This window comes from Monodon monoceros, unplaced genomic scaffold (genome assembly GCF_005190385.1).
Source record: "Monodon monoceros isolate NGI ecotype Baffin Bay Population unplaced genomic scaffold, NGI_Narwhal_1 Super_Scaffold_15, whole genome shotgun sequence".
NCBI lineage: Eukaryota > Metazoa > Chordata > Mammalia > Artiodactyla > Monodontidae > Monodon > Monodon monoceros.
The window spans coordinates 5,855,186-5,873,377 of record NW_021703771.1 but is presented as its reverse complement, the minus strand read 5'-3'; the positions used below and the strand labels follow the sequence as shown (position 1 = coordinate 5,873,377).

The 18,192-nt window shown below is 39.2% G+C and overlaps 1 protein-coding gene across 2 annotated transcripts in view; it reads right to left on the bottom strand.

Annotated features, from left to right (window-relative positions):
• Positions 1-1,764: 1,764 nt before the first annotated feature.
• Positions 1,765-18,192, bottom strand: part of ADGRB3 (adhesion G protein-coupled receptor B3) — an 802,271-nt gene continuing 785,843 nt past the window's right edge. Inside the window, exons 31-32 of one of the 2 annotated variants that reach the window (XM_029224183.1) lie at positions 8,860-8,964; positions 1,765-2,567 (exon numbers count right to left, since the gene is read on the bottom strand). In XM_029224183.1, coding sequence (XP_029080016.1) covers positions 2,379-2,567; positions 8,860-8,964 — 294 coding nt within the window. In that variant the 3' untranslated portion in view covers positions 1,765-2,378. The remainder of the gene's footprint in view (positions 2,568-8,859; positions 8,965-18,192) is intronic. The other variant, XM_029224184.1, reaches the window with a different exon arrangement.

Sequence of the window (18,192 nt, the reverse complement as noted above, 5' to 3'; positions counted from 1 at the left end):
ATTAATCTAATATTTAGAGTTATTGGAACTAGAGAAAAATGGCAAAAAGTATAAGTTTTTGTTTTATAGCCATGAACATTATGGTTTTAGAAGAAATATTACTATATTGAATTTATCTCTTTAAACATATAGAATTTGTTTTCAAACATATGCTTATTGTGTTTTTTTTTTTTTTTTTTTTTTTTTTTTTTGCGCGGGCCTCTCACTGCCATGGCCTCTCCCGCCGCGGAGCACAGGCTCCGGACACGCAGGCTCAGCGGCCATGGCCCACGGGCCCAGCCGCTCCGCGGCACGCGGGATCCTCGCGGATCGGGGCACGAATCCATGTCCCCTGCATCGGCAGGCCGACTCTCAACCACTGCGCCACCAGGGAAGCCCTATTGTGTTTTTTTATTTTCTTTTTCATCAAGATTTTACAGTTTGAAATGGGGAACTGTATATATGATTTTCATTCCCTCTACAGGGTACTGAGATGGAGTTGAGCGTTATGGATTTTTTATACATATATGTGCATATGTATATGTGTGTATATGTATATGTATACATATACACACATTCATATATGTGTGTGTTTATATATAATAGAGAGAGAGAGAAAGTGAGAGAAATTTACTAAATATTATTCCTGCCACTGGAAAGTCATCTGATAAATTTAATAGCCATTAAATATTACAATTACATTATAATTAGCATCAAATTTATTTTTATTGAAAAACCAGTCCTTCGTTATGTTGTACTCTTTTTTGCATAATGATGTCACTTTTATTTTTAAAATCTGATTAAAAATATACTTCTCACGTCTTTACATGGAGCACAGGTAGGGTATCTGACAGGAGTTGGGTTTTAAGGCGCCCTTGAGGTTGAAGCACCTTGGTGTCTGCCTCGTGGCCTGTGGGCCGGGGTCCCCTCGGTCACTGACAGAAGCAGCCCATCTGAGTCTCGGCCAGACCACAGGAGGCCGTGCAGCCCAGGCTTAACCAGCAAACTAAATAAACATCTTAGAAATTTCGAAGCCCCCAATCTCCTCCCCACTCCCTTTACTTCCCTCAGACTGAAAAGCACAATCTCATCATCCCCGAAAGGATGAGGAAATTGCCGAAATCCTCTCCCCAACCTGCCCCCCTGGCCCCCGGGTTCCTCTGGTGCCACCCTGGGGGTGGGGGGACATCACTGTGTGGCTCTAACACCAGACAGGACACCAGGGAGCCTTCTGCAGTAGGCTCATGTCAGACTCTTCAAATCACAGATAAATCTGCCAATACATTCACTCCCCTTTCCTTCTGCTAGAGAATGTACAGATACAATTTTTTAAAAAATCCCAAATAAGTTCATTTTCCCCATATGCCATGAAGAACGGTAGTACAAATAGTTTCTTCTGTGAAACATGCAGTGAACTTCATTACTTATAATAAACATTGTCCCTGTATTATTTTTTGTATGGTAACTTACTGTTTCCTACTAGCAGTTATCTTTTTTTGCCATGAGAGAGAAAAAACGTAATATTTATGTAAGAGTATGATGGCAGCAGATTTCTGACAAGCCCCATTTACATGGTACATTGCTCCAAAGGGTGTGTGAGTAGAAAATACAGAAGCACTATACAGACCTACTATTACATTGGAGAAATCATGAGCCTCAAAGGAGTAATAACGGTATGCTATTAAAACCATGAATACATTTTCAGTATCTGTAGTGAAACAAAACTTTATAAATATGTAAATTTCCGTTCAACAAATCCAAAATAAAATACACTAAAAAACTGATATGTAGACAAAAGTTTATTTACACCATACAACATTTTAAATATTTTATACACAGCTGCAGCAGAGAAAGCTACTCAGAGCTTTCTAGAGAAAACTGCAATAATAAAGATGTGAAATATATTATTCATATAAAAGTGAGATTATTACTTTATTGCATTTAAAGCAATGAAGAATGTAGCTCAACAAACATTCATTTAATGACAAAAACTTTGCTTTTATATTATAAAGTAAAAAGTGTAGTAATGGCCAAACAGACTGTTATAAACTTTAAAAACTGCATAAATATATACATTGTGCTTCATGGTGAAGTTTTTTGAAAACTAAACCATATGAAGCGGTTACAACATGAATCGTTGCTTGAGGTTTATCTATAAAGTTTACCCTACAAATCCATTCCACGGGTACTTACAACACAGGGTGGTCAGGACTGTACACCTGGGCTTCTCTCCACTCGCCTGACTAGGGAGAAGTTACCAAAGCAAACACCACTGACATTTGGCATGTGGAGGTGCTGACATGAGAGAGTCACACTGTCCGGATAGAAATGTCAGGCTTCCCAAGTCTTAAGTGTCAGTGCAATACATTTTATCTCCACCTCAGTCCATTTTGATTTTGTTAAACTTCTGTTTGAAAGTCCCCCTCCTGCACATCCAGAGGCAAATTCAGACATTTCTCCCACTCTGCTGGCCTCAGTTCCAAGGTATCCTTTGCCTCTGTATCTAAGACATTGATTGTGGTGTAATGTTGGTATTCACTGGGGTTTTTGAAAGTGTCCCATGGATTCTTGTTTGGTGCTGGGTTTTCCTGTCGAGAAGAGAGGGGAAGAGAGTCATTTATTTGATGGTTAGGATTGCTGCTTGTTGAAATTTCCAGGAAGAGAGCCTGTTCCTAAGCTTAATCCAGTTTATGTGATTCAGAGATGATTTGAAATTGTGGCCAGCTGCAGGAAATGGTTTTGATTTCAGTTTTCTTTCATTGAACAAACTGATGAACACCTTTTTTGAGTTACCCTAAAATTTTCCAGCAATCAAAGGAAGTGAATAGTATTATAGAAGGCAAGGTAGATGATGTTTTGTTTTGGCGCATCTTGTGAAGTGTCAGGATGGCTATATGTTCAGGTAGGAAGGAGCGTTAAGTTCCTGCTAAGATTAAATGTAGAAAATTTAAGTATTTTGTCAGAATCTTTGGAGGGATAAAAAAAATTGAGGATATGTCATAGGGCATGTTATGCAACATTAAAAACTGTAAACCAAAACTAGCCATATTTCATAAAATGAAATTTTAGATCACTGTCTTTGTTTAGTTTCTCTGCAAGAAATTATCCTTTTTAGAATATGAAAATGCTGCTACGTGTAATCTATTTTTTTATCTGATGTATATTCCCCACAATTTTCTATATACTTGGGTAGCACACTAGCACAAATCCTTTCAAAGAGCACACCGTTTTGGGGAAACATATCCAGCAATATAAGCATTTAAAAAAAAATGTCTACAAGTCATTTCTTCTTAAGTTTCACAGTCCACACCCTCTAATTACCTAAGATTTAAGACCTGCCTAATTATGACACCACCGAGACCTTCCATGTTATAGGTGCTCGATGGCTGCATGAGCAGACATCATTTGTGGTTTTTATTGTCTGGTATTTGCTGAAAGTTAGCAGTAAAATTTCTCTATTTTAAAGAAGTATGATTTAAAGATTTCTGTAAAATGAAGGGCTTTGAATAGGATACACTAATCTGAATAACATCAAAGAACAAGAAGGAAATCATGACTGTAATCTCCTTAGAAAAAACTTAAGCTAAAACAACTATGGTTGTTAAATGCATCCTTTACTCCCTCTCCCTTCCCCCCCACTCATCCCCCCCACAAGTTCTGGCCTTCAACTGACTACAATCAATTAGCAGGGGGAACATAAAACAGGTACTTGAATAATTATTTGGATTCCATTCAGTATATTAAAAATCATTCTCTGGTTGGGATAGGCCAAAGAGGCAACTTACAGAAATACTTATAACTAGAAATTACGTTATTAAAATTCTCAATACATTAGATGTTTTCAGCACTTATTAGCCTTAATCATGAGGACACACAAGAAAAAAAATAGCTAATAGGTAAAGATTTAATAAAAAGTTAACTTTGGAGATATGTACAGTGGATTAATTCTGATTTAGTCTAATACCCTAAAGTCTCATGAACTATATAGTCTTATAACTCTCCCCTTCTCTCTCTCTCCCTTTTTTCTTTCCCTGTCTCCTTCCTTGCTTCCCTTCAACCCATGTTTATTTACCAGCTGCTCTGTGCTGGCATCATATTAGGTGCTAGGGAGAGTAAGGTGATAAATCACTTGGTGAAAAGCACATGGTCCACCAGGGAGCATAGATTTAAAGCCCAATGCACACAGGACCAAATTCCAGTTACTCCATTCCATATGAATGTGACCTTGAACAATTTCTCTGAATCTCAACTTTACTATTTGCAAAAAAGAGATATGCTTTGTCTTTTGGGCCAAAGGAGTTGGCCAAAGGTGCAGCTCATTACCTACTTTGTGGGGCTGCAAAGATAAAAAACACAGAGGGGCTTAGTATGATGCCTGATTTTAATAAATGCTCACTAGATAGTAATCATACATATCATAAAGGCGTCTATAGTTAAATGAAGGTATAAAATATACAGTTATATCCACATCTACGATCCGGAAAAAGTGCTGAGGGAGTTCGGAGGGTGGAAATACAGCTTCCCTTTGTGGAGCTCAGAGAACTTTCTGAGAAAAGTGACATTAAGGCTGACATAGAAGAATGGGCTTTGTCATGAAGGCATATGTGTGGTTGGAGGTCGAGTGGCTGGAAAGGCATGTGTACCAAGAAGTACAAATCCAGAGAGCGTGGAGATAGGACATCTCAGAACAGTGCCAATTCATTTTAGCTGGAGTGAAAAAGAATATCAGAAAAAAACAGGCAAATGTGAACTGAAAGCCAGATCATAAGGGGCTTCGCCTGCCAGGCTACTTCCCAATTTGGAATTTATTTTGTAGGCAATGAAGAATGGTTGGAACTTAGAGGGCCCTACAGGAACCTGAGCCATCAGTCATCAATGGAAAGCCATGGGGTGGATTTATCCATCTTTGAGGAGGGCTGTCTCAAGGAGCTTTCTGGGAATCCTAGGTTTGACAGAAAGTTGAATTAGTTCAATCCTAAAAGGATTCAAGATATGTAAAGTGTTAGTTCACTGGCTTTAAAAATAAAGGTTTCATTATGTTTGGAACAAGTGTGATTTTCCTTTTATATTTTAAAGATCAAGCACCATGGATACAGGAACTAAAAAGGCCCATTCTAAACACTGTCAGGATGTCTAGATTCTAATTTCAAAGAGTATTATTGCCAGTACAGGACTGATCGAATTTCCGAGAGCTTCTATTAGTGGGTAATAAATTAATTAATGTGGTTCATCTCCTCTGGCATCCCATAGTACTCCCTGCTGAGCTGTGGTTCTCACCACTGTTCCCAAGTGTGTGGACACCCTTGAGTGGAGAAGAACCGCCACCCCCAGCAATCAGGGTGGGAACAGGACCCCAGGGAGTGAGGGGGCTGGAAGTCAGGGGGTGGTGCCCATGGGGCCACCCATCTTCCTCTGTGCTTGGGGTGGATGGATTCTCGCGTGGAAAGTGTAAACTGTTCAACGGTCCAAAGAACGATCAACCTTGGAACAGCCCGTGGGGATCACTGAATTCCACAGGGAGAGCCACCCAGGCCAGGAAAGCTTTCAGTGGAGGCCTAAATCCTGATATAAAATTCAATCAGAGTTGGTACAAGTTCCTGATTTGATGTAACTGTTTTACGTTGGTTGGTTTGCTTTTTGAGCTCAAGTATAGAGCTGAGGCGATGTACGTAAACTGAAGCATGTGTGATAAAGGCCTAATAAATTATAAACTCAGTATAAGCCAACATGCGTGAGGCTTCCAAAAATGCGAATATGGTCTTAGGCTGTATAAATAGAGAAGATTAATGGAATATGAGAATTCAGAGCCACCGGAAACATGGCCTGGGCTGCCTGCGTGTTTCCCTCAGTTCCCAGCCGGGGCTGAGGGTCGGGCAGACTTGTAAGTCCCTCCTGCCTCCATCCTTTCCTCTTTCCCTCCTTCCCTTCACCTTTTCTTCCCTCCCTCTCTTCCTTCTTTCCCTCCAGTCTACGGATCGCGGGGACAAAGGGAAAGAGAATGTGTTTATTTTACATTCTAAAAGAGGGAGAATTTGGAGCTGCTGCTTGTGCGGGTGGGATCCTAATGGAGACGCTCACAGGGAAGGGCTGTTAACAATGCCTACCCCTTGTAGGGGTTCAGGTGCTGTCCGGGCTGGAGCAGGGAGACGGACTTAGTGGTCTTTTGGTTTCCCTTTGATTCCCCACATTCTACATAATTACCATCATTTGCAGGTGCCAGGCAGGTGCTGTGAGTTAGGAGCCGGAAAAAAAGATGAAACAGACTTTATTGAGGTTTGTGTTTCGAACATGTCTTTCTCCACCCAATTATGCACTGTTCCATTAGCAATGTGCCACTATGAATTATATGACTGAATTAAGGATAGTGAACTCACTCGCACGTTCCTTATTAATCAGAACTGAATAAGGATTTTTTTCTCTGTTCTCATGTATTTAGGACAATAGTGAAGCAGCAATGACTACTATCCTCCCCACTCCTAACCTCCCAAATGATAAATATTTATAAATCCTTTCTAGAAAAGGCAGGCTGCTGCAGAGCTGTGCTGTAATTAGTGAACTATTTTGGTTGTCAGGAAACTGAGATACAGATATTTGTGCCATTAATGATTTAATACCCAGACCATACAAGGGGAAATTATAGTCATATTATAGCAGTCAGCCAGCTGTATCTGTTGCATAAGGCTTTTGGATTGGTAAACATAACCTTCTCTTAAAAAAAAACAAAATGAAGTTTCTTCAGTTTATTTCAATGTTAGCTTTCAGCATTTCAAAATGAGCAGCTAATAAGTTTAGGTCTAATCTCAATGGTGCAATTTTCATTTTCCTGCTAACTAAAAATTGACAGGCTAATATTTGGGGCAGGGGCGGTAGGCGGAGAAAGAACCACTCACTATGTGTAAGTGTTTTCTCTACGCCTAGTGCTGTGTTGATGATTCCACATAACACATGATTCCTGCTGTATGGAGGAAAATAGACTGATATACACAAGCTCTTTAGAGACCAATGAAGAGTTAAAGTGTATATACTTCTGATAACCTTCATTTAACAAATGCAGATTAAACTATTAGACATGCAAGAAATCAAGAGCGGCCGTTTACTGGTCACTTACCATGCATGACCAGCATCATACTCAGTACTGAGAAGAATACAAGAAAAACACAAAGACACATAAATTCTTGCTGTTGATAAGCTAATGATACTAATCAGGAAGCCAGGATTAAGACTCATACACATATGAAAGAATCACTAGCGTTAGAAAGTGACCCAAAATACCTTAGAGTGACATGTATTTCAGAACGCCAGAGGTTGGGAGGAGTAGGTCCAGCCAGGGCCTGCAAAAGTGTGAGGCAAAGAAGGAGTGCCACGCTTGGAGAGGCGAAGCGTGGAGTCAGACGGCTGTCCCAGCTCCAGCCCTCAGAGCTGAGTCTCAGCTTGTAGCCTCTCAGGGTCCCACCCGCTTTGGAAAGTGCAAGGATCGAAGGAAGCGTATTATTAATGACAGATTTTCTATGCCCAAATTAGAAGGAGAAAATTGAGGTTCAGAAACTGAGCTTTGTAATTTGCTCAAGATCGTTCTTGAGCTCTCGAGTTCTTAGCAGAAGCTAACTTGCTAGAAAACTCAAGCAGATAGTTCTTGCTTGAGCTTTCTTCTACAGATCTTCCTCAACTTACGACGGGGTTATGTCTCACTAAACCCATCATAAGTTGAAAATATCATAAGTCGAAATGCATTCAATACACCTAACCTACTGACCATCATAGCTTAACCCAGCCGACCTTAAAGGTGCTCAGGCACTTACATCCGCCTACGGTTGGACAAAATCATCTAACACAAAGCCTGCTTTATAATAAAGTGTTGAATATCTCACGTAATTTATGGAATACTGCACTGAAAGTGTAAAACAGAATGGTTGTCTGGGTACAGAACGGTTGTCACTGTATCAGTTGTTCACCCTCGTGATCTCGGGGCTGAGTGGGAGCTGTGGATCTCTGCCCCTGCCCAGCATCACGAGAGAGTACTGGACCACATCTCACTAGCCTGGGAAAAGATCAAAATTCAAAGTACGAACTTCTACTGCATGCATATTTCTTTTGCACCATCATAAAACTGAAATATCTTGTCGAAGCATCATACTGATTTCTGGATGCCTGCTCCAGTGCTCTCACGAATAATGATACAGCCTTCCCTGGAGCTTTGATTGTGTCATGCACATAGTAGCTGCAAAACATCATTTTATTTGATTACATCCTATGCTAGCATTATAGTAGTGGGAATGAGTGAAGAGAATTGCTGCAATCAACAATCAAAGCCCCCAGCGCTGATGTGTATCCTGAAACTCTTTTCCCTACTCTGGTAGACAAAACCCACCACTCTAGTTTTAGGTAGCAACTCTCTCTCTCTCTCCATATATATATATATAGAGAGAGACAGATATATGTGTTATTTATATATTATACATTTATAATATATATTATCTATCTATATTATATAGGTTATATATATTACATTTAATGACCTTAAAATGCCAGGCATTCTAATGAAAATATTTAGTCAAGTACTTGGAAATTTGAATTAGCTGACTTTTAACTCTGATGATAAAATGTCCAAGTGAATCCAGCACATTTTTGATATATAACTAATTGCAATTAGACCTTATAATTGAGGACATTTGAAATATGAATAAAACACTTAAAGACTCTGTCATTCCTAATTGGCCTCTTAGTACATTTCAAAGCACCTTTGGGGGATTATTACTTATTTTTCAGTTTGCCACTCTTGCGTTCCCAAGACATCTGGGAGCTTCCCGAAAGCAGGGGAGACAGCTGACATGATGCATCTTTATCGTGGCATCAGGCACCGATGAAGTAAAGCATACTCACCAGACTGCTTGTATTTGGTATATCCCGAAATCTGTCCAAAGTTTGAAATTTCTGATTGAGTTCCTGAAACAGTTCCATATGCCTCTTCCTTGTATGCATGACCTTCTGCAAAAGAGAGTAAGATGGCTCTCGTTTCTAATCTGATTTATGCGTTAGAAGAAGAGATTTAGTATTTTGCTATGCTAATAAGGGAAATCAAGTTTTCCAGGAGCTAGAAGGTCCCAGAAGATGCGAAAAATGCAAATGGTTTGCACCAAATCCTTGTCTTATGGTCAGCACTTCTGGAACATGAAGAATTGGCTGTTTCTTCCACTTACAAGATTACCAAAAAATAGTTTTCTCCTGTGGGTGCATTAAAAATATAGCAGTCATTCCTCTGTAAGATTTTCATCATTCAAAGTTAAAGCTGTTTTACAAAAATTGTTACAATATAAAAAAAAAGTTTAAAAATGTTGACTTATAAAGCACCGCAGTCTCTCAGTGTTTGTCATGGGAGATATTACATTTTTATGTTTTATTTCTATAAACACTAAAATCTTAGCTGGCTGTACTAAAGGGGAAGCAAACTCCCAGGCCCTGCCATTTAAGGCTGACTCAAAGCACTAAAGTGTCTGAAATATAATGTGAGATCTGAAATCTTACACTTTCCCTGTGAATAGTGATTGAGCTTCGCAGAAGGGAAATCTGACCCATAGGTTTCACATATTTGTTTACAAAATGGTACAGAATCTTAACACTTAGAATTCAGAGCATGAATTGTGTGGTTGATGAGCTTCTACAACCACATACACAAATATATTGATATTCTTCATCCCTGGTGATATACTTCTTCCAACTTCATCATAACTCAACAAATAGAGTCAGAAATAAAAAATGACCTTGGGGTAGGTATAATATCACGAGCTGAATCTTTTTCTGTTACACAGCATTTAAAAGAGCGCTAACAAAGAAGAGTTAGATAATAAATCCCCTGTATTTACAAATGTAAAGGAGAAAGTACCTTCCTCTACTGTGATTTTTAAAAGTTAAAAATTTCAAAGTTTTGGTGGTTCTCCAAGATTATGCCTTCACGTTTGTGTAAGATTTTATAGTTTTTTTAAGCACGCGATTCATAATTCACCATTTGCTCTTGTGGATTGCATGGGTATACTATATTCATGCCTAAGCTAGGATTTGAACATTTGGTCTATTGTTTTAATTATCAAATATTTTCAAAAGTAAGGATTTGTTTTGAAAAAAGAAATATATCTTTGGAGGAAGATCTATAATGCCCAATTTTCTTCTCAAAAGACATTTGCGTAGAACACTTTACCTCCTTGAGAACAAAAATGGCAAAAGAAAAATGCAAATGGAATTTTTAACATATCTTAAAAAGGCTTCTTCTCTCTTAGGCCAACTTTAATTTCCTATATTTAATGAATCTGTGTTTAGGCAATACTTTGTTTAGCTAATTCTTCCATTTTCACTAGCCTACTTTCATAAGAGAGAATTCTGCCATTTTAAGTCTTGTTCTACTGGATTGTTTCCACCTTGGCTCCTCTGAGCTCTAGGAGTTCGCTGTTGATGAATCAGGTGGGGCAGATGGGAACATGGCACCATCCCTGGTGACAGGAGCATGAAACACAGCACCCGGCTACAGAGTGATGAACTTCCCTGCAATTTTCGGGAGAGTACAAGAAACAGATTTGCAGGGTTTACAGAGAAACACCAGACAAACGTAACTTGACTAGCGATAGCTGATGGGGACTGATGAGAGGGGAATTTGCATAAGCAACGCGATGGAGGGATATTAAGGACCAAGTAGCTGGCAAACAATGCAGTACATTCTATCCTTAGGGAGGAAAATATTTCCAGCAGCACCAGGTCCTAAGACACTGACTAAAATACGGATTTGTGTTACAAGGAATGCTTTTTTTTTTTTGCAGGAGCCAGACTCTGATGGTGGGGTGGGGATGGGCGGGTCTGATGACTTTCAGGGAACTTGGGGCGGGGAGGGGGGAGGAATGCTTTTACAAAAAACCAAAACAAAACAATAGTCATCAGAATATTGACTCTGGCTCTAACTTACAAATAGTGATTTTCATGATAACGAGTCTAACCACACAGTTACTTTGTGCTAGGGTGCAGTTGGAGTGATGTCATAGTACTGACATTTCTCTAACGATATTTCATTCTGTCAGTTAATACATATTCATGACATCTCATATTGAGCTAAACGGGGGAGTAACAATGGTGTGCAAAATCTGGCAGAGTCCCTGCCCTTTTATAGTTTGAGGTGTAATGGAGGACCTAGGTGTTAATCACATAATAACTCAAATGAAAGTTAAATTAGACTGTGGTAAGGAAAACAAGCAGTGCAGTTATAGCAGTAAGTGACAGGGAAATTTGCTAAGAGAAATGCAAGTGAGGTCATTCCCCAATATTCACACATTCATTTTTAAGTTTCAGATTCTCAAATCAGTTATTCCTGCATCGTGTTTGTTCTCTTTCTTCTATTTTATAAAATGCAGAGAATTCCTAGTACAACTTTTAATCTTATGCCCAAATCCCCTTTCCTCAAGGAGATAATTCCTTTCCAAAGAGATGGACTTATTTTCTTCTAAGATGGTTGATACTACTGGCACAGCATGCCTGCTCTAAGGTGGCCCTGTGGTGGGTTTGCTGTGTCATCTTCCACTTATCTTTTATTTCATCAGAGGGTCCCGACTTTGCACTGGGGAACTGTCCATCAAGGTCTTTACCGTCCCCTGCCAAGAGGTGAGTTTTTCCATATCCTTCCAACAAAGTTCTCTTTTGTCTGTCAGTCAAAGTCACTCTCTGTCTCTTGTAACCAACTATCTCTGATGGGTAAAAGCACGTTTAATGAAGCAAATAAAGTGTCAAATATATCCCATGGAAATGAGGATACATTAACTCATAGGAGTTTTTAAATCATATCCTGACTGAATGGGCAGTGCCTGATTCTGAACCGAGTGGATTTTATTTTGAGGAGATGGATTGTTAAGACATTCTCAGAAATATATATGGTGGATACCACTATGATATAACCAAAGAGCAGTTTGCAATGTTCTCTGTAAGTTCATGAAAGCTACTCTGAACCATAAAGCTCAAGGACCCTGAAATGAATATAAAGACAAATGAAAAATTTAGATGCTAAAATTCAGGGCCCTTCCTATCTAGAAACATCCTCATGCCAAATAATCATTCTAATTTGAAACTGCCATCTTAGCACAGTCAGAAATCACCATAGCAATGATGGCCTGCTGCTTCTGAGAGGAGTGTCACATTAGGGTTGCCAAGGGACAGCTCACGTATCTGTCGTTGGCCCAGTTTGACCTTCCATGCATGATTCCTTCTTGTTCATAAACTCAAGTCCATCTTTCTGCTTTTCTTAGTGGGGAAGGTTCAATTGACAAGAAAGCCAGCATCACAGTGAATATTGGATGGTTTCTATCCCAGTAATGTTCTGGGATTAAAACTTAAGCTGCAGTTTTATTTGTCACAAGTAATAAGGGTTTCCCTTGCTTTATTTACTTGCCTAAATAATTATTTATTTGAAGCAGTCATGCCTTTGATGATCTTGCTTACCTAACTAGAAGTTTTCATGCTTATAAATCTTACTGGTTCATTTTGATGGCTCTTTTTGGATTTTTACAGACCTTAGTGTTTATCTGTTTACCTTTTTCTTTCTTTTGTGACCTAAACATCCTGTGTCTCAAAGAAATTGACTTCTGTGACAAAACTGAAACTCATGTGGATCTTCTATTTAAGCAATCAAATATATTCTAATTGGCAATACATATAAAATTCAGGTTCCTTCAGTTATAACACCTTTCAAATATTACACGCATCTTTTGCAGTAAAGATAAATGCTTGGCAATGCTCCCTTGCACTCAGATTATTATCATTCAGCATTTTTCAAAGCTGTATTGAAGCGCTATCCCAAGAAGACCAGCCACCTAACTGCACAAAAGTAGTGTCTCCCGAATAGCTTTTTTCATAGGACTCTTATCTTTTATTTTATATCTTTGTAATTCAAGGGAGGCAGTCTTAGCAGCCTTTTAATTGTTGAAATTAGAGGAAAAGTGATACACTGTAAAACACTTTCATGAAATTTCAGATATTTGAGAAAAATTAGGATGTGAATATACTTCATGTCTTGAGCTCCTAGTACATCCCAGACAATCTCCTTGATTAAATACTTGGGACGTATCAAACCTAACAGCTCTAGGTCTGGACAAATTTGGATTACGATCTTACTTCCATGGCTTTCAAGTTGTGTGGTAAGAGGCCCAAAACCCAACCTCCCTTTAGCCACAGTTTTAGTAGTCAGAATAACCTCGTAAGATTGTTTTGAAGACTTAAAAAGGGCTATAAATCGCATCACTGGAGCACACAGGTAAGAGCCAGAGTAGCCATTATTATCTTTCCCAATCCTCACAATAACCCTGGGAGGTGGTGGTCCCTATCTCACTTGACTGATCAGGAGACTTAGCTTGAGAGGCCCAAGCTCCCAGCTCACACAGGTGCTGGGAGGTTGGAATCCATTCTGAATCCAAGTGAATTCTCTCTGCATGCTGCTTGCTGTCTTAGATGGACCCCGCAGGTCCAGGGAGCATCCTTTATCAGACCATTCAAGTCTGTGATTATGCCATCTCATTTTTTCTGGTGGAAAAGGAGACGAAACAGTCCAGGGTAGGTGAGGGGCCTTCTGTAGAGAGCCCATAAGCTCTGTGGATATTGATCACCCTGCAATGGTCCCCAAAGTACTGCAATTCTGGTTTGAAGGCTGGTCTCCTTATTTTGTCTCTGAACACCTCGTGGGCCGTGACTTTGCATCCCTGACACCTAGCACGGTGTTTGACATTCTGAAGGTGCTCGACAGATGGGTGTGGACTAAATTAAATGAATGAGATGTCATAGATACATAGGCCTTGGAAGGCCATCATCAATCTTGCCCCCTCTCGTTCTATTCAAGAAGTCTCCCCACTGGCGGGAAGACTCATTTTATTGGCCCCAGACAAAAAGCCTCCCTCTCTGTTCTGGTCCTCTTGTGTTCCCTTATTTCCTGTACAAGTGCCTTATAAAGGGCCTGCAGGTGGTTTGAAACAAACTGAAGGTTTTCTCTTCCAAATTCAGAGTCTTGAATCATAGAGTTGGAATCTCTTTAAGCCTGAATTACAGATAAGATAGGCTTTACTATATATAAACTTTTAGAAATGGAAAGAAATTGCTAGAAAAAATTGGAGAATCTCCCGACTATAAACTTTAGATTATGGGGCTGGGAAATCATGTGCTGTTAGGAATTAGAAACCACTTGGCCCGAATTACCTTTTCAGTGTTAGGCGTTTATATAGCTATACTGCCAATGTCTATATTTACTCATATAAAACTAGGTTTATCTACTCATCTCACTGCTTTACACGCTTCAATCCAGAGTGGGCTGTTGAATACTAGTCTGCAGTGATGGGAAAACCCATGTCAAGGAAGCAAGAGACACTGCAGGAATTAAGGTTGACTATCAAAGCCACATTGTGGGAAGGGGATGATTTATGTACTTTTCTTTGGCCAGAGTCCCAATGTATCCATAAGACAGAACCTGTAGCCATTTGAAATGTCTGACATTACAGTGTCTATTTACGTTTCAAACATGTTTCTAGTTGAATAAATATGTATTCAGGGCCTGAAAGAAACCAGACAAAAGTTCTGGAAAGACCGAATAAGGTGTGTGTGTGCATATAAATATATATATATATATATATATATATATATATATATATATATATAGTCACTGTCACTCAAGAGTATACTTGGCTACAAATAAATAATTTTGCAACAGTTTAAATTTAGGAGGCTACAAGAGATGGATATAGCCAAGTTTGCAGTGCTCAAATTTTTCCTCCCGAAATGTGCAGATTGCCTAACAAAATGTACCCACTGCTGGGGGTCGGGGACAAAGCAGGAAGGGGACTTTTATGAAAAGGACACTTCTAAGAAATCGTATGATTTCTATTGATATTTAGAAATTAATTTAAATTTTATCTTCTATGTCATAGCTTAGCTGTGTTCACAGTGATATAAAATCAGTATAAAATAATATTTTATCTTACTTGACTATGTTCTCCCAAATCTTCCAATAAAATTAAGTCCCCACAAAGATACTTCGTGATCACCCTGGATCAGTGTTGTCTTGGGCCTGCTGCCCACCACCATTGCCCAGAGCGAGAAGCATGCGTTTACTGGGAGCGGAGGACTCACTAGAAACGTCAAAGGAACATTCTAAGGCGTGTTTAAAAGGCTGCATGGTTCCCATGGAAGAATGTGACAAGGTTTATCCCCATGGTTTTGCAAGAGAAGATACAAAATAGATACCTCTCTCCATGTATTTTTAACATGGAAAGAATAACAATGTCTATTACAGTTTCAGAAGGGAGGTTTGTAATAGCGTTCCTAAGAATTCCTTGAGCTTTGTCCTCAATCCAAGACATACAATTTAAACCACCTGCCAAATATTTTTGATTTAACATCATATTAGTCACCTTAATCCCTAAAGTATTAAAATGCAACTCATCCTAGCTAGATGTCACCTTGGCTTCCCTGGATCTGTTTGTGGTACTAGTAGGAACCCAGGCTCAGACCCATAGAGCTATCTTTCTTCTGCTCCCCTGCCTTTTGACCCTATGCTCAGTTAAGGATCTGATCTTGACACTGTAGTGTCCCTTTATCCATCTCCTTTCCTACCACCTCTAGGGAGTGGACCTTCATTTCTTCTATCTTCGACTGGTCACACCCTAATTTATATTTCAACATCCTCGTTCACCATACTATAATCTCTCCTTCCTATTACTGCCATATTCTTCTTTCCATAGCCCAGATTAGTCCTAAAAATATTCCTCACTAAAAATAAACAAAACAAAGCACAACAGAAAAGACTTAGCAGCTTTTAGTAACAAATCAGGTAATTGTTTCCACGGTTGCAAGCCCTTCACTATATGGTTTCTAAATTACCCCCTCTGTCTGTGCTTTTCTTCCACAGACCCCATGTTATGGTGAATTTTGACTTGCTTCTTGTTTCTTGCACATGCCACACTCAGCCAATCTCTATGCCTTTTCCTCCTCTGGGAATTTCTACCTGCCATTTCTAACTCCTTGAGTTATATTTGATGTGGGTAGCTTTGAAGTCCCATGTGGCTATCTTTGAGGTGTTACCTCCATAGTGGTCCATTTTTACACTGCTCTCTGCCCCAACTCAGATATAGTGCTTGATCATTTTTTACTAAAGCAAGCCAGATTAAAAATTCAATTTTTCATCACTCACTCAACAAAGCCTTATTGGATGCTTACGATATACCGAGTCTCTGCTTGGAGTTGGGAACACAAATCCAGTAACAGGTTTGGTCACAGAACATAGGGTCATCACTACAGTATTTTCTGTGTATTTTCCAGAAAGTAAGAATCCATGTTCCACCATTTTATGACCAGTCAAACTTTTGCTTTCTTTGCTCAATATTGTCTTGGAGATCAGCTCCATGAAAGGGCTCTTCCCATGTATGACGCTTACCCACAGGGTTTTATGGATATGTGAGTTAAGAGAATATTATTATCATGTGTAGTTTCTGGGGAGTGTGTGAAGGGAAGATGCTTTCAGGAGTCCAGGAGGCAAAGTGTCTGTCACTGACAAAATGCCTGAGTTGGCCATTGTGTGGTAAAGCTTCCTGGGGTTGGGTGAGGGTTATCAGAAAGATTCACATAAACATACTGAATTTATCCAGCCTGAATTAAGATGGGGAGGGGACAACTTGAGCTCTTCTTCAAGGACCATCCATAAAGAACAGATAGATTGTGTGAAACGTCTCAATGCGGCCATAACTTTTCTGAACACAATCTATGAGACATCTTCTACATAACCGTAGTTGCACATAGACGAAGGGGAACACTACTAAACGGTTGCTTAAAGAAGAAGTAATACCTCAAAGACTTTTTCTGGCAAGATTTGACACCTATAGAAATCAGGCAATAACTAAGGCAATTAAAGAGCACAAGAAAATATCCAGGGTTGCAGTGTTGCCACTTCCTTTCTTTACCAGCAGATGTTTCGATAATATCCTGGCTGTATGTTGGGATCCTAAGCACAGGAAGAAGGATCTGCTTAGGGAGTCTGCTACCAGTTGCCATAGAGGAAAGTACAAATACAAAAGAAAAATAACAATTTTTCTAACGCTCCAAAGGACACGGTATGATTAGATTCCTTTTCAATGCTGGCAACTACATAAATTTAGTTGGTTGCACTGAGGCTTAATTTTAGATCTAGATTTTTACTATATTTTATCACTGATGCCTAGTGGGTTAATTCCCACCTCCTTCCCTTTGTACTGACACAACAACTGATTGTTTTCAGCAATACACACACACACACACACACACACACACACCATGATCCTCTCTTTTGGCTACCTGAAGAATTACTAGATAAAACCCTAAAATATCTGTCCCTTAAAAGGCACTAAAGAATCTAAAAGTGAAGACTTTTGCTTATTTCTCTTTGAATTTATAGTCTTGATACTTTTACCTTAACAATTTAGAATATAATGAAATATTGGTTCTGTGCCAGTTTACTACAATTGAGCCACATCAGTACTAAAATGTGCCACATAATCACTGAGGTCAGATTCATTATCATTACTTTGTATCTTGTACAAATACTCCTGAAATATGCCTTAAAAAGACCAATTTTCCTTAGACTCTATTCAAGGTAAAATCAGGACTTGCTCACCATTGCAGTAAATAAAAACAATTGTCTCCCTTTTGATACCTGATGTGCATTACTGAGCTACAGCACTCATCTACATAAATGAAATGATGGAATTACGAGTTTCCATGTTCTGGGAGGCTTCTGTAATTTTAGGAATATCAGCTAAGAGTGTTGAGTTCTATGTAAGTATCACAACAGTACAAATATGCTGGAGAAATTGATAATGTATTATATCCAATTATGTCAGCAGGCTATGAATCATATCCAATTATCAAGATGCATAAGTGCATTTTATGTGATGCTCCAACATCATTAATTTTGTGCATAGCACAAGCTGCTCAAACGGTATGATTTCAGTAATTTCTAGCATCAGTATTACAGCAGCAATATAAATTCAATGTAAATTAGAAAATGAACATCTTCGTCTTGTTTATATCTGTGAAAAAGCATTTACCAAACACAGGAGCACATTGAACCAACACTTGCTATTGGAAAAAAGAGTCTGGAAGGTACCACAGGGAGCCTATGGTACCACTGACTCAAGGCAAATCAGTCCTGAGGAAGCCTAGCTACCCAGCCAA